Source organism: Varroa jacobsoni, unplaced genomic scaffold, assembly GCF_002532875.2.
Source record: "Varroa jacobsoni isolate VJ856 unplaced genomic scaffold, vjacob_1.0 scaffold_328, whole genome shotgun sequence".
NCBI classification, from domain to species: Eukaryota; Metazoa; Arthropoda; class Arachnida; order Mesostigmata; family Varroidae; genus Varroa; species Varroa jacobsoni.
In genome coordinates this window covers 114,615-128,579 of record NW_019213230.1, presented here as the reverse complement: position 1 = coordinate 128,579, position 13,965 = coordinate 114,615, and the positions used below count along the sequence as shown (strand labels likewise).

General features: G+C 38.1%; 4 protein-coding genes across 18 annotated transcripts in view; 2 read left to right on the top strand and 2 right to left on the bottom strand.

The window, feature by feature from the left end:
* Positions 1–427: 427 nt before the first annotated feature.
* On the bottom strand, positions 428–4,373 carry LOC111259400 (eukaryotic peptide chain release factor subunit 1; the record flags this gene model as incomplete). The annotated part of the gene is given in 2 exon segments (XM_022831385.2): positions 428–603; positions 4,010–4,373. Coding segments are annotated over 2 exon segments (256 nt in total), but the record flags the coding sequence as incomplete, so codon positions are not given.
* A 131-nt stretch (positions 4,374–4,504) lies between these two features.
* On the top strand, positions 4,505–7,255 carry cype (cytochrome c oxidase subunit cyclope). 6 transcript variants are annotated; one of them, XM_086967874.1, is made up of 4 exons: positions 5,597–5,806; positions 6,418–6,473; positions 6,649–6,783; positions 6,975–7,255. In XM_086967874.1, the coding sequence occupies exons 3-4, from the start codon at positions 6,679–6,681 to the stop codon at positions 7,089–7,091; spliced, it is 222 nt and encodes a 73-aa protein (XP_086824000.1). In that variant the 5' UTR covers positions 5,597–5,806; positions 6,418–6,473; positions 6,649–6,678; the 3' UTR covers positions 7,092–7,255. The 6 variants fall into 6 exon arrangements, with proteins under 6 accessions (XP_086824001.1, XP_086824002.1, XP_086824004.1 ...); XM_086967875.1 differs by lacking the exons at positions 5,597–5,806; positions 6,418–6,473 and adding an exon at positions 4,505–4,637; XM_086967876.1 differs by lacking the exons at positions 5,597–5,806; positions 6,418–6,473 and adding an exon at positions 4,750–5,019.
* A 954-nt stretch (positions 7,256–8,209) lies between these two features.
* Positions 8,210–13,336, bottom strand: LOC111259399 (uncharacterized). 5 transcript variants are annotated; one of them, XM_022831380.2, is made up of 5 exons: positions 13,102–13,336; positions 12,667–13,001; positions 12,218–12,394; positions 11,144–11,262; positions 8,210–9,905 (listed from the first exon to the last, which is right to left on the bottom strand). In XM_022831380.2, exons 3-5 carry the CDS (start codon positions 12,327–12,329, stop codon positions 9,705–9,707), a joined length of 432 nt encoding a protein of 143 aa, XP_022687115.1. In that variant the 5' UTR covers positions 12,330–12,394; positions 12,667–13,001; positions 13,102–13,336; the 3' UTR covers positions 8,210–9,704. The 5 variants fall into 5 exon arrangements, with proteins under 5 accessions (XP_022687115.1, XP_022687116.1, XP_022687113.1 ...); XM_022831381.2 differs by having other exon boundaries at positions 12,667–12,991; XM_022831378.2 differs by lacking the exon at positions 12,667–13,001.
* Positions 13,337–13,539: 203 nt separating this feature from the next.
* The window catches only part of Pstk (Phosphoseryl tRNA kinase), an 8,162-nt gene continuing 7,736 nt past the window's right edge, over positions 13,540–13,965 (top strand). For 4 of the 6 annotated variants that reach the window (XM_022831374.2, XM_086967872.1, XM_022831371.2 and 1 more), the window contains exon 1: positions 13,540–13,948. In XM_022831374.2, the coding sequence (XP_022687109.1) occupies positions 13,925–13,948 (24 nt within the window). In that variant the 5' untranslated portion in view covers positions 13,540–13,924. The remainder of the gene's footprint in view (positions 13,949–13,965) is intronic. The other 2 variants (XM_022831376.2, XM_022831373.2) reach the window with 1 other exon arrangement.

Sequence of the window (13,965 nt, the reverse complement as noted above, 5' to 3'; positions counted from 1 at the left end):
TCGTCGAGGCAATTTACAAGCCGTTTTCATAGTATTTTTAGGAATATTAAAGCATAAACTCTCTACTGTATGTGTTCTAAAATTATGAAATAGGACTGTAATAAAAATCCTCAAAGAAGGTCATCAGCAAAACGTTTGATTTTAGATCGTGGAGAAGGAAAGAAGCTGTGTTGAAGTTGTGTGTATTGGTTAAACTCATATAACGCTTCATAGAGACACGGTAATGTTCGCACTGATCTGCTTAGTGTAAGCGCTTTTGGTACAACCGTTTTAGCGGACTAACTGGATATACCTGAGACAGCCTTTCCAAAATTTAGACCGATCTTGTACACAAAATAAACTACAAAGAGAATTTCTTGAGAAATGCATTGTCTCTTATAGCAAAATGAAGTGCAGCTGTGCGAGTCCGCAGCGTATCCGTGCTTACCTTTTGTATAAAGTTTAAGGCGATGCTGTACAGACGTAATAGCTCCGAGTACCGATAGGCGATTCACTCGAGATTTGATATTCGATGCCGTTCCAAACTCATCTGCGAGCATTTTTGAAATACGCGATATTTGATCCTTTGGAGGAATAATCAGAGAAATCATGCTCGTGCCATTTCTGTAAAAGGAGCCAGTAGCAGGGACAATGTATTAACGATAAACGACACAACTCAATACGAAACAAAGGCGGACCAGGGCGTTGAACACTACGAGTCTAGTTATACTTCAGCTGCTGTACATAAGTAAACGTATTAAAAGTAAATGGAGCATGCGATATTTAAATAATAGGTTGGCTTGTGTATCTTCCTTTAAATAGCCATTTAAGGGCTGACAAAACTAGATTTTGCGTCAACGACACACTGAAGATGAGTACAAACCAGTATTCAGTAGGTCTATCACTCGACTTCCGTCAACCTTCGTTTCATAGTTCAGTCACTCTTTTACCTTCTTTTTTACTTTTACTTTACACATTATTGATTTAATATTAAACTTAGTATATTAGTGAAATACTTCTTGATATAGTTGGGTTGCATACTGTCACAAACACGGATTAATAATAACAGTAATAGAAATAATTACGTAGTTCAATATTATTTCAAAACAAGCACTAATCTCATATTTCAAGATGACGCTATTTTATTACGGTGCGGAATTTCGCAAGGTTTTTTTTTCTATTCAAGGTGTGTTTGTATTCTTTGAATTCCGAGCCCGTTCACTCATTATTCTATCATTTGGCCTTTAGCAGGCTATTGTAGTGAGTTGAAGAAAATCAAAAAATACGAGTGGTCTACGGATGAGTTCCATCCTTGAACTACAGCTGCAAAGGCAGTTCGCCGTATAAACCTACTATTCGGCCAGAAGCACCGTAACCCGTGATTTCAAAACAATCCGGGAAAGCAATTCTGGACCCGAAGATGGGTCTTGTGAAACGTTTCCTGCAAAAGGTAACTAATGTAGATTTGAAGGTTGTAGTGGAAGCCGACTGATCTTAAAGTGCACAGGTACTATCTATCAGGTTCAATGAATGTGAAAATACAATATCTGTTCACTTCAATCAAATTAGGAACACGAATTAGTAAAACACTTAGGTGCCTCATGACTTCTGCGAGGATTAAAAAACAAACGTCAAAACGTTATGATACAACATATACCTCACACCGAATTGTGACTTGTGATAAAAGTGGATCCTCTACACTGATCGGAAAAGGTATCGGGTGGATATAACTAAACCGGCAAGACATCACCCTAAGGCAAATTTACAATTACAAAACCTTATGGCGCTTCTCTGGCGACTCAATGTAAATGTTGTGCATTACAGCTTCATTGGTCCTAATATACGTAGGATTACGCGTATTACGTAATATAATGCGAGTATAGTACTGAGTAGTACAAGTGAAGTGTACTGTCAGCGATTGGAGAAGCAACAAAAAACTCAGCAGTCAGCAGCCAAGAATAACGAACAGAGGTAAACGACTCCTATTACAAAAATTACGGTAGCAAAACTTCAAGAGTTGTAGTTGGAAGCTCCCTGCTATCCTCATACTCTCCAGATATTGTTCTTTCAGACTAACATTTTGTTTCAAAATTTCGGTAACGTCAGAATAAAAAAACTGTAGAAATCTGAACCAAACATCGAAATTGCTACTTGAAACCTTTGTGCCCCAAACCTAGTCGATGAAAAAAAAGTCAGCGTCTGAAAATGTTACTATGTCACGTGTGACACTAAACAACCTAAAATTGCCAATATTATTTATATGAATGTATCCTCATTATTATTGCATTGTTTAACAAAATACAACGCTAGGTACTGTAGTTCTTGCTTGCACTTGCCTCCAACGACAAATTATTTGTACGTTCTCCTGTTTTTGTAAGCATAACTTGAAATATATCCTTACTTGTGCAAAAGAAACCGTTAATTTGACTTTAAGAAAATAAATTCATTCAAAACTGAAGCGCATTCGCTGTATTGTTTGGTTGCTATATCTAACAAATGTTTTAGTAAGAGAAGCAAACGCAAATGCATAAAAACAACGTCAGTGAAGTGTCATGAACGACGTGCGTTGTTTTATAATAAGCTGACGACAGTTCAAGCCCTTTTGTTCAACTTTTGTACCGTTCCAAAGCTACTTAACAACAAGCTTATAGGTAAGTTGGACGTGTGTGTGTGTGTGTGTGTGATCATTATAATATCAGCTTTAAAGTACACATCAATAGAAGTCAACAGCAACAACTTGTTTTTGCACTATTCTTACCTTTAAACATATATTTGTTAAGGTTTTCCTTAAAGAATAAAAGATGTAAAGGTGAACAAAACGGAACCTGCGAAATTTGCAAAAAAAAATACCTATAAAGCCCATGATGATTTACTAGTTAATAATAATTAGTTTAATAACATATTGACTATGCTGAGTCCATATGTATCAGTCTAGGTACAATTATTGTGGAAGAGATTTGAGGAGATTCTGATATGTCAATGGGGATTTCCTCTGGCAAGCTCTGTTAGATTTGGAAACAAATCGATGGAGCAAGCAACCGCTCTGGTCGGCCCGGCCAAGTGCCAAGGCCCGTTCATCTTTACTTTATAAAACAGCCATTCATGGACCATATGCTCAGTGCTCAGGATGCGGCTCCGGTTTACAACAAGAACAAATTTGTCCTCGTCTCTATAGTAATAGGGAACTCTACAAAAATATTCTACTACATTTGTGACATTGTTGTGTCAGTAACCCAGACATTGGTACCACAGTAATTTGCTACATAGATCCATTTCATGCAACCACAGCCAATTATACTCAGAACAATAAGCACTTATAAAATGTACATTGTACCCAGAAATAGCTAAAGATCATCCAGCCTTGTATCAATAACTTGCAGGGAGGTTCCACCCAATTTTCCACTAAAACTCATTGGTGCCACTTTAGTGGATCCAGTTTTTCCAATAAAGACGCTTGAATACATCAAATATGAAGATAAAAGAATTCTGTGCGACTTATTATCGCATATATACTTACTTAGAAATTTTATGACTGCCTTTTTCTAAGCATATGGGAAATTAGTTAGTAGGCCGACTACACACGTAAGATCGTCATTATTTTACCGTTGTACTGCAATCGTTTATCGCATGACAGGCGGACAGACGACGGATGCCGGGCGGTCCCGCACTGTGTCGGTGGTTAGTGGCATTCGCATCGCCATCATTTACAAACATTCACAAACATGCCGCTGTATCGCGTCGATTATCGTTTGTTCGCAAACCCAGAAATAAGCATAACGATCCTGGCTAACTTCATTAAAGCAGCAACGTTCGTGTTTTGTCAATTTTTTACCTGCTAGAAACTATCCACTAACATAGCTATGTATGCAGCAACAAATATAGGCAGGAGGCGCCCATAAACACCTAACAGACGTATGAATAGAGAATGATATGTTTAAGTCCACAACTTTGCCACTATTACGTATGATCTTTCGCATTTGAACTGCAATGGCTGATGAGTACGTTTGCAAAACAGGTGAAGTTGCCTTACCCTCTTGCTGCTTCAAGACTTTTGATGAGTTTCTTGATCTTCCAAATCTCAACATTACGATCTGCATTAGTCTCCTCCATTTTAAGGCTCTTTGAACGAACGAACGAAGCTGTTCGCTTTTTTCTATTTCGTCCTAATCAAACGACACTATGAACACTAAGTGAACTTCTGCTGCTAAGCAGCCGTGGTTCCGCTCCAACTAAACCAACGATTCCACCTGCCTCAGTGTTTTAGTGCAATGATTTTATCTTGATTAACAGATGTTACTTAATAGCCACAATTGTGGCAAAAAGTATTATCGGCACTTGTAGCTACTGCAGATAGGAGGGCAGTTGAAACGTAGAACTAGTCCACGGTATCACAACAGGCAGAGTGTGAAAAAGAAGAAATTATTATAATATATAAGGCAGCAAAGTACAAAACGTGGCAGACGGGCAGCAGACACTACCGGCACACAGCAAACCAACAACACACTACCGCACAACTACGACGGCCGCCGGCAGCAGCAGCAGCAGCACAAAGACACAAACAGACGAACCAGCTCTCACTTTTATTCTCTCCCTCTGCAGTAGCAACCTGGTCGCCGTTGGTTTAATTTTTCGGCTTTTTGCTGTTCGGCACAACAACGGTAAGCCGGCAACGAACTACTACAGTCAGTGAGGCACCATTAGTTATAGCAGCTGAAGCCTCTAGCGGTCACTAGTAGTCGTAATAGTTAGTAGACGACACACAGGTCCTGCTAGTACTGATGATGGCGGTTACACGAAGACTCTGCTATGCTCCGTTATTCTGTGCATTTAGGCAGGTAGCGTGCTATGGGAGTCACTTCGCGCCCGCCCAGTAATTCCTATTAAAGACGGCTACCACAGCTCAATCGAAGTGCTAAACCAAGTGATTGGGTGACATTCGAATCGTATCTGACAAACACACAGACGATGTTGTTGCTTTTTTTCTGGCTATCTGGCCCGTTCGTGTCACAGGACAAGAACTAATCGACTGGACTATCTGGTGTGAGTAGTTAATCAGCTCGTGCTGGATAATCAGCAACAATGATCTATGCGATTCTCCGTTAGAACAGGGATAGTAAACAGAAAGAGAGCCGACTTGCCTCGGCCTATTCGCCGACCCGGAACATGTGGCGCCGTAAAATGTGAATGCTTGCCACAATGAAAACAACTGGAAAATATGCACCGGCGTGATACGACTGTGATACGGTGTCAGTATATTCAGCAGCTAGGTCGGCGGTCGGACCTTTCGCGCGAATTCTTCTAAATTGCCTAGTTTATACTGCTAAGTAATGGATTACGTTTGATTAAGGACCTATTGAGGTTGGAAACTCGAAATGTAGCAGTTTACTTTCGATTATGGCAGCAAAGAGAGAAGAATCATGTACAGGTTGGACTAGTATCTTTACCTGTTCAATATTCTATTCAAGGAAGCTTCTTAAACAATCGCATATTTTTAGATACAATGCGAACGAATTATCAGAGTTGTTGGACAAAATTCATGTCATTGATTAAGCTTTTTGATTTAATCAAATTTGGCACTAAGTTGGAACATTTGTGGTACTAATTTTAGTGTGTTCCGCTAACAGTGGTAAAGTCGTCTAGATTGAACTGCGCTAGTGTGAGACCCCAACGGCGAAGTTCTACGGTGCTTTAAATCACTCGTTTGCCCTTACAGACTTAGTTTATCTCTCGAAACTCTTAAGTTTGACCTCTGTACTCTTCTCCTGTAACGACACAACATTTTCAGTGCTGCAAACTGTAGAGGTGATCATCTATTCCGAATCAGAAGGTAGCTGATCTTTTGAAGGACTTTAGGTGATTTTTGCATGTTTCCATTCAACTGTGCATGAGTCCATATTTCTTCAAAAGAGAAGTTGTACTGATAAATGTTCTATGAAAAGCTATTTATAAGTGATGTTTTGGAATACAAAAACTTTGACCAAGATCATAAATCGTAAATATTGCATACTGAACTTCATAGTAATGCAGTTATTATCGCGCCCTGTGTTTTCGATGTACACAAAAGTTATAAAAAAAATTCCGGTTTTATGTCCGGAATCGTCATTCAGCATTACTTAGTTTCGAACCTAGACCACCGCGTTTCCTTTAGTCTAGGGGCCAAACACGTTAGCACTGTACGATCAAGGGCACCTTAACGAAGACTGGGGCCGTCTTATGCGCTTAAAGGTAGTGAGGTGGTTTCGACTTCCACTGCGGCGGTAGAAAAACTCTCGAAATAAACAAGCTTTTTTGATTTTTGAAGTCACTGTTTTTTAAGTATAGTCGAATCTTTGTTTCATCAGGCGCATTCGTTAGTAAATAAAATGTGACGTCTTTTAGCCATGAATGCGCGCAAGGAGCTATAATTCAGAATCTAATCACAATGTAAAAAATCTCTAGGCGTCAGCTGGAGTGCGGGCTTTCTAACTGCATTTGTTACATCTTGCCCACGTTGGGTATGTTTACAGTAAAAGTTAATGTAACAATAGCAACTTATCAATAAATAATCTATAATCTGCAAAATCATTAAAGTGTGTAATGGTTTCCCTAAAATTCATTAAATAGTAACATTAAACGATATCTTAAATTTCCTTAAAACTACCTTTTTTTAATGTTTAATTTGATGGAAAGTTTATAGCAGCTAAGTAAACTGAAAAGACGATGTCGGCTGCACCCGCAAAGTTCCATGGCCTGCTGAAGGATCATCTTCGCAAACATCTTTTAATCGCTCTTGCCGTCTCTTCGGCTACTGCGGCGGCATGGCAGGTAGGATTTCTCGTGTTATCAAGTTGCCACATTAACAGAGTCTTACTTCTTTGTGCTATTTATCAATTCTCCGTTGTCGCACAGCTTGTAAAATATAAACGATTTTAGATATCTATTCACCTTGTATGAGAGACTACAGACGAAGTTCCATTTTACAGTCTATACGTGATCTTATTATCACGTCGTTGCAGGTTCTGGTTGCTGCACCACGCAAGCAGGCCTACGCCGATTTCTATAAAACCTACGACGCTGACGCAGACAACGAGAGGATGACCAAACTTGGATTATTTCAGTCTAAACAGCCGTAAAGAGCTGTACATCGTTCTTAAGTTGATAACTAAAAGGCGGAATACGAATCACAATGTAGAAAGATTTTAGCGTGTGAGAATAATTAAACTCATTGAATCGATGAACGTGAAGCCATAGCCAAAACGTCCATGAGTTAATAATAAATACGAAGGTTTTCACGTCATTTGGTAGTGTTCTCTTACTTGTAGTTAAAGAATATGGATATTTTCTTTAATTGATTAATTTGTTTAATAGCATCCTAATAAAATATGTAAAAAATAGCTCACATAAATTGATTTTTTTTAATTATTATTTTTTAATTTAATTTATTTAATTATTATTGTTGAGTATATAATAGTAAAGTAGTGGTAAATAGTTAAATGCAATCGATAGTGAATTAAACATTCCGTTAGCTATGAAGTTTTATCATGGCGGTTTGTACAAGCTATTGATATAGCTTGTAAAACAATTCAGGACCGGGAATGCTCTGAAGTATTGATACACTTCAGAGCATTCCCGGTCCTGAATTGTTTTTAATTCATAACTGTTTTGTGATTTTATAGAGAACTATAGCAGATTCAAATAGTGCTTAGATATTTGTAGTTGTAGCCAATAACCCTTTATTACATCATTAATATGGGTACTTGAGCAATTTTTGCATTGATTGGTTTTCATATAACCAATAGATACTTATATTAAGTAGGTACTGATTATAAGATAATGAAGCTTATTTTTACTTCTAAAGTGATTATAGCGCATTCTTTGCTTCTAATGGATTATATTATGGGTTTTTGTATTAAAATTGGCTCTCTTCATAAACTGGAGGCCTAATTATGTACACCCTTTCCCGTACTAATGTTATCATGCCATCTCAATTATAATTACCTATTCTATTTACTTTTTCTGTACATTGATATTCAGTACATTATTATATTAATAAGAAATAAAATTATAATGATCGTTTGTTTCAGCAAGCCTGTTAAACGAATATAAAACACTATTATATAGTATAAGGATGTATCAGTTAATATCTATCAAATAAAATTAGCCTAGTTTAGTTGGTCCGTCCTGCGCTTACACTTCACCATTCCTACAAAGCTTGATGAACAGGTCAGACATCGAAGAAACAAACACTGTATTAATTTATGAGCCCATCAGAAGTTCTGTATGAACCATTCTGGGGAAATTTCTTTTGCTCTCTGTATTGAAAACTCCGTAATGTATCGCAGCGATTTATGATATTTACAAAGCTTAAGTGTTTCTTTTTGCTGACCATTAACACATACATAATTACGAATGTATGGTGCATACGTTCGGATATCTTAGATCTAAACGCTTCTGTATTTTCAATGCAGACACCGCAGTAATTGGTGCTCGCCTATCGCATAGGATCACCAGCCTTTATTGTCATAGTCTGATCAAAGGGTTTTATATTAGCAGACTCTTCTCTATTTTCATGTTTTATTAACGGTGCCTCACCGGAATACATATTGTTGTTATTTGTTGTGAGGCTACATTCGTTTTGCATATTTTTAATAATGGAACACAAGTACGTTTAAAACTACTTTCTATTATAAATATAGATTAGTATCATTATTATTTGTGTTTGTATGTGTATTTATGTTTTTGAACGCTGTTCATAAAGCATCGCCGTTTATTCTCAGTATGCGCTATATATATATAAAGGGTACCATACTAGAATTAGGAAAACTTCGGCGGGTCGTTCATAGTAATAGACAAATGTTCTTGGTAACAGATAAAAGCATGACTCGGCATCTAAGGAGATACTGGGTCGTTTTCACGATTTGAACGATAATAAGCTATTATTCAGTCTCTTCGGACTGAACGAATCCCAACTAAGATCAAAAACTTTATTTTTTGCCCAAAGTCAACGACCTACGTTGTTGCTAGTTTTTCGCGCAAGTTTCGAAAAGTTCAAGGAAGATTTCTACGAGGCAAGCCGGAATATCGTGAATCAAGATTAGCTTCAAAGAGTTTAAAAATTTATCAAAATGGCTTAAAACATCATTTTTAATATACGTGGATTTTTATACAGGAATAAACGGCTGGTTCGGAGAGGAAAATAATCATTGTCAATCCGATCATTCAGGTAAAATCCAATAATTACTCTTTTAAAGTTTTTTGCGCCTTTTGGCACTTTTCGTACATTTTGGCCACTTTGAGTCCTTGCATTTTCGGGCCTCTGGCCCGCCATTAGCCTAAAGTTTAATTCCGCTCGAATTTTTTGTATGTAGATTATTTATGCAACTTTTTATCGACACTATGCCTATGAATATCTCTTGACACTTAAAGAAGGAATACTTTGAAACTAGTAAATGGTTTGGATCCCAAATTGAATGGCAATGAATAGTGGTTATACAGGATAAACAAGACCGTCAGGAATGACACTTCTGGCACTTGTGGAAAATTTCGTTGTCATATCTGTTTTTATTTAGATACAGTTTCAAGAAAAAAGATAAGAAAAGTTTTAATTTGGGTGCCGTACCTATTAGTGAAATTGAGTGGACAGAATGATTACTGTTATGGAACTAGCTTATCCTTTGAACAACCCTCTTCATTATTTTTTAAATTATTTCCTCTTGTTCTTCGTGTTATTGATCTGAAGCTCGGATTTAATCATCTTGTTCAGCATTATTCTCTTCATCTTCATCATCATCCTCATCATTAACATTATTATTATTGTTATTATGATTACGAACAAGCCCGTCGAGCGGAGCATCCAGTGTCTTTAGATCACCGTTGATCCATCGTCGAGGATAGCGACGCCGCTCGAGATACACTAACAGCTGGTCAATTTCCATTTCAAGCTCCTCCTGAAACATTTTTAATTTAAACTACTCGTCATTCTACTTCTCGTTTTTCACTTCACAATCATTACCTTGAACAAATATTATTGAAAGAGATACTATCTAAGTTTGAGGTATCACAAACAGCAAATAAAAGACGTAAACTGTTTATTATTTACATTGAAGGCATTATATATATACCGCCTCAACTAGTAATCCACTACGCCAAAGCACTGTAAAGTAGCGTGAAATTAATCTTACATAGATTATTTTTAATAAGGCAACAGCGCAACAAAAAATTTCCATCAAGAGTTTAGTCGTATATTATTTGATCCAGTAATGGTGTTTTGGGTAGTAGCGTTTATATATATACATGCAAAAATAAGCGATTAATGGAGATAGTTCAAATACCGTTAGGGCATAAAAGCCTTGGCCATTAGCAGGATCGCAGTTTTAGTTTCTAACCTACGGCCATCAAACTCTACGGGTTATAACACTTCATTATTCACAAAATGGGTACTGGAAAACAACCAAACATTGGTTGGCTGTCACAGCGGGCATACGTTCATTTGTTATTCATGGTATTAAAGGAAAGCTAGTTCTTTCTGGAATAAACAACAATTTTTCATGGTAACAAACAATACGTTGCTTACAGAGCTGGAGCAAAGATCAGCTCTTACGTAGCCTCTGTGCACTGGTTAAACCCTGACCAAGATCAAAAGCTTCTTTTTTCTCACGAAACCAATAGTATGTGTTACTTAAAGAGCCATTTTTAATACATCTGAATGTTTGATACAGATGTTAACGGCGTTTTGGAAGGGCATATATGAACTGCCAATTGGGTCGTCTACAAAAACTCTGTCGGTTAGCCGGTAATGTACTTTTTAACAGCTGTGAGCACTTACATTTTCGAAGGTTTATTGTCCTGCTATCAGTCCGTTTATTTTCACTAGTTTTTTGTTCTTGCTCTACTGTAATACTGTACTGAGTTTTTGATCATTAATATTGCTTGATATAAGGTTGCTATTAAAAAGCCTTTTTAGCATATTGAATAAAACAATATGCTAAAAAGGATTACTGAGTGGTTTCGGTGGCAAATTATAGCTGTAGTCGCGGTGAATGATCGTTATATTGACTAAACATGATTAGTAATGATACTACATACAAAAAACTTCATTGAGATATCCTTTTTTAACTAGATACAGTCTTAGAAAAAAAAAACTCACAGAGTGAAGTATGTATAATTTTCGAGTAAAGATACTCACATTGGGATCGGCTGCGTTAATCCATGTACGCGCGAGATTGCTCGCTCGCATCAGCAAACGTTCAGAGTCTGCGGCAAGTGCTGCATCACAGTTAGCCTGTACGTGTGCAACAGCGGCCCCTGAAAAGCATACCGTAAATCGATACGCGCCGTGGAAGGTGATTACGGAAATTATATACACTAGCACCGGAATAACAGACTGATATGTTAATAGTAAGCTAGATTTAACAATGCAAAAATTTAGCGGAGCACGCTCTATTCTACCTTTGAAGAGATATTTATCAGAGAAAGCACGCATCTTAATCTACAATGACTAAATTATTTATACGAATTTTAAAGAAAAATTATGCATTCAGCTACGGCCGACCCTTTTTGTTAACTCTGTTGAGATCCTGCTTCTACATGTTTTATTATCGCAACAGCAACTTTTTTTTAAAGCAATACAAATACCGATTTAATAATCAGAAAAGAATAATTTGCACTTTAATGAATAGAGAAGCAAGCTTTATTTAGCAACACCTAAACTAATAAAGATAAACACTTATAAAACCTTAGCTTGGACCATAGTCAATTGGCGTAAAACCGATAAGAAGTAGGCTTTTCTAAGCTCTATTCGTAAAAAAAATAACACATTAAAAAAAATATTTAGCGTATCACGGACAACAGGTTTTGGCAAGAGTATTCGAGCTGAAAAAGCAAAATTTATTTATACTATCCTATAGTGCATATAGCACGTGTGTGATGCTGTTGGAACAATCCCAAAAAAAATCATATTTAGGAAACATCCGGTTCGTGGTAAAGGAATATTAGAACTTCACAAAAGACTAAAGCTACCACTGGAGTTCGTTGCCACCACAAATCAAGTGGCCTAAGATACTCGGTGTTTACATAAAATAACACAAAAGGATTGCATGGAAGAAATATAGGTATATTGTACTAACCATCGGCAGTAAGCATGACTTTTCTTTTTAATTAGTAATAAATATTATACTGTCTCTAGATATAACTTCTATCTGTAAAGTACTGTTTTGCGTCATCTTTCTGGAAATTTTTTTTTAATCTATATAGAACTCACCAACGGCGGGCAGGATTCTACTGTGTCGACTCTTAAGCATATGTAATCGGCGCGTCTGATTCCGAATGCGATCAAGGAGAGCAGACTTACGTTCCTCAGAAAGATACTTCATGTTGACGGCGTTGATGATACTACACCCTTGTCTTCACACAAGAGTCGTTCTGGTGTACTTCTAAACTAAAAAGTTGAGTCAAAATGCATTACAGTTATTTATGAAACGAATCGTGAGTGTCTGTTACTAACGCCTTTCTCAAGCATCAGCATACCAGAGTTAAGTCTTGGTGCCTTTTTTTTTTTTTATAGAGCCTTTTTGGCTTGTATTCTTCACTGCGCACTGCACTCGACACGTTCTACCGCCGGCCACTGAATGACAAGCTCTTCATAAAGACAAAAAAATCGATGTAGTAGTGCTTTCATACAAGACACTCGTGACTTGAACAAATACGTACTTTTACTACTTCATTTCCTCTAGCACTCTCCTTATGGTCATGTGCGAGGACAAATCGCCAGAATTACTAACGAGTTCGATTTAACAAGTCGCAGCAAATATAGTCGTTCTCCTTGCTCGATGGAATGCATAACAGTATATAGTAAGAAAATGATTGCTATATTGGCAGTTCTTTTATTTATTGGCCAGTCTGTCGGTTGGTCTGTCGGCGCCTATTTGTTTACTATGGTGCCCTCTACTGTGGCACGGAACAGTCCATTAATGTGGTGCTCGTCGCGGTCCATGGCAGTGCTGGTGAATAGCAGCGGCTTTTCTGATCTTTTTTTCTGCGGGTTGCTTCGTGCAAACAACGACAACAACAGAAATTGATTAAAATTGGTTAAAATACACACGCAGGCAGATACACACGAATACCGGCACACACGCCCAAACGCACCTGGTCGATATTCCGTTAAGAGCTTGACAACGTTGCCGGAAACGGCTTCAGAGGATTATTCCATGTATTATATTATTACTAGCACTGTCTGCACGAGACGAATGGCGCGACCGCTCCTGTTATTGGCGGCAGTTGAGAATCGGAGGTCGTTGCTCCCTTTACCCTTTCTCATGTACTTGTTCGCTATTTAGGCTGCAGAGTTTCTCGTCTGCCGAGCGTCACAGAGTCGTTCCTGGTACAATCCCGCGACGATCGTTCCGCAGGAGCTAAGATATGACACGACACTTTAATAGCCAACCGCCCGCCAGAAACTAACGCACAGCGATAATAATAACAATAACAAAAATAGCGGCAAGGAGTGGCGCTAGACGCAGCACTAGCAGAGACTGCCATGGCCGCTTTAATAACAACAGCAGAAGCAGCGCGACCGAAAGGAAGAAATCGCACAAGTGGAAATCAAAACAACGAAAATAAATGACGCCGATGGCAGTCCTCTTTTCCGGGTGCTCTTCACCCCAATAACCAGTATGTTCTGAGAAACTACGCTTTCTTTAAGCATTGCTTTCGGTTATCGGACACAATTAGGCAGTCGTAGACTCTGTGAGTCGAGCTGCACAGATGCTCCCGCACGCGCTGTCTATATGATACCCTTCTCTACCACTCGGCAACGAACGGGACAAGCCAGAAGGACGAAGGAAAACATCTAGCGCCTGATGTCTGCTGAAAGTGCGTAGATTATGTATAACAAGAAATTTCAGTGCGGAAGTGGTGGATACGGTTTGCTACCCTTGTGTCGGTCGACGAAATAACAGAAGCTGTTATTATGTACTGCTGTTCTGTCTTCGATGTAGGTATAGATGGTGT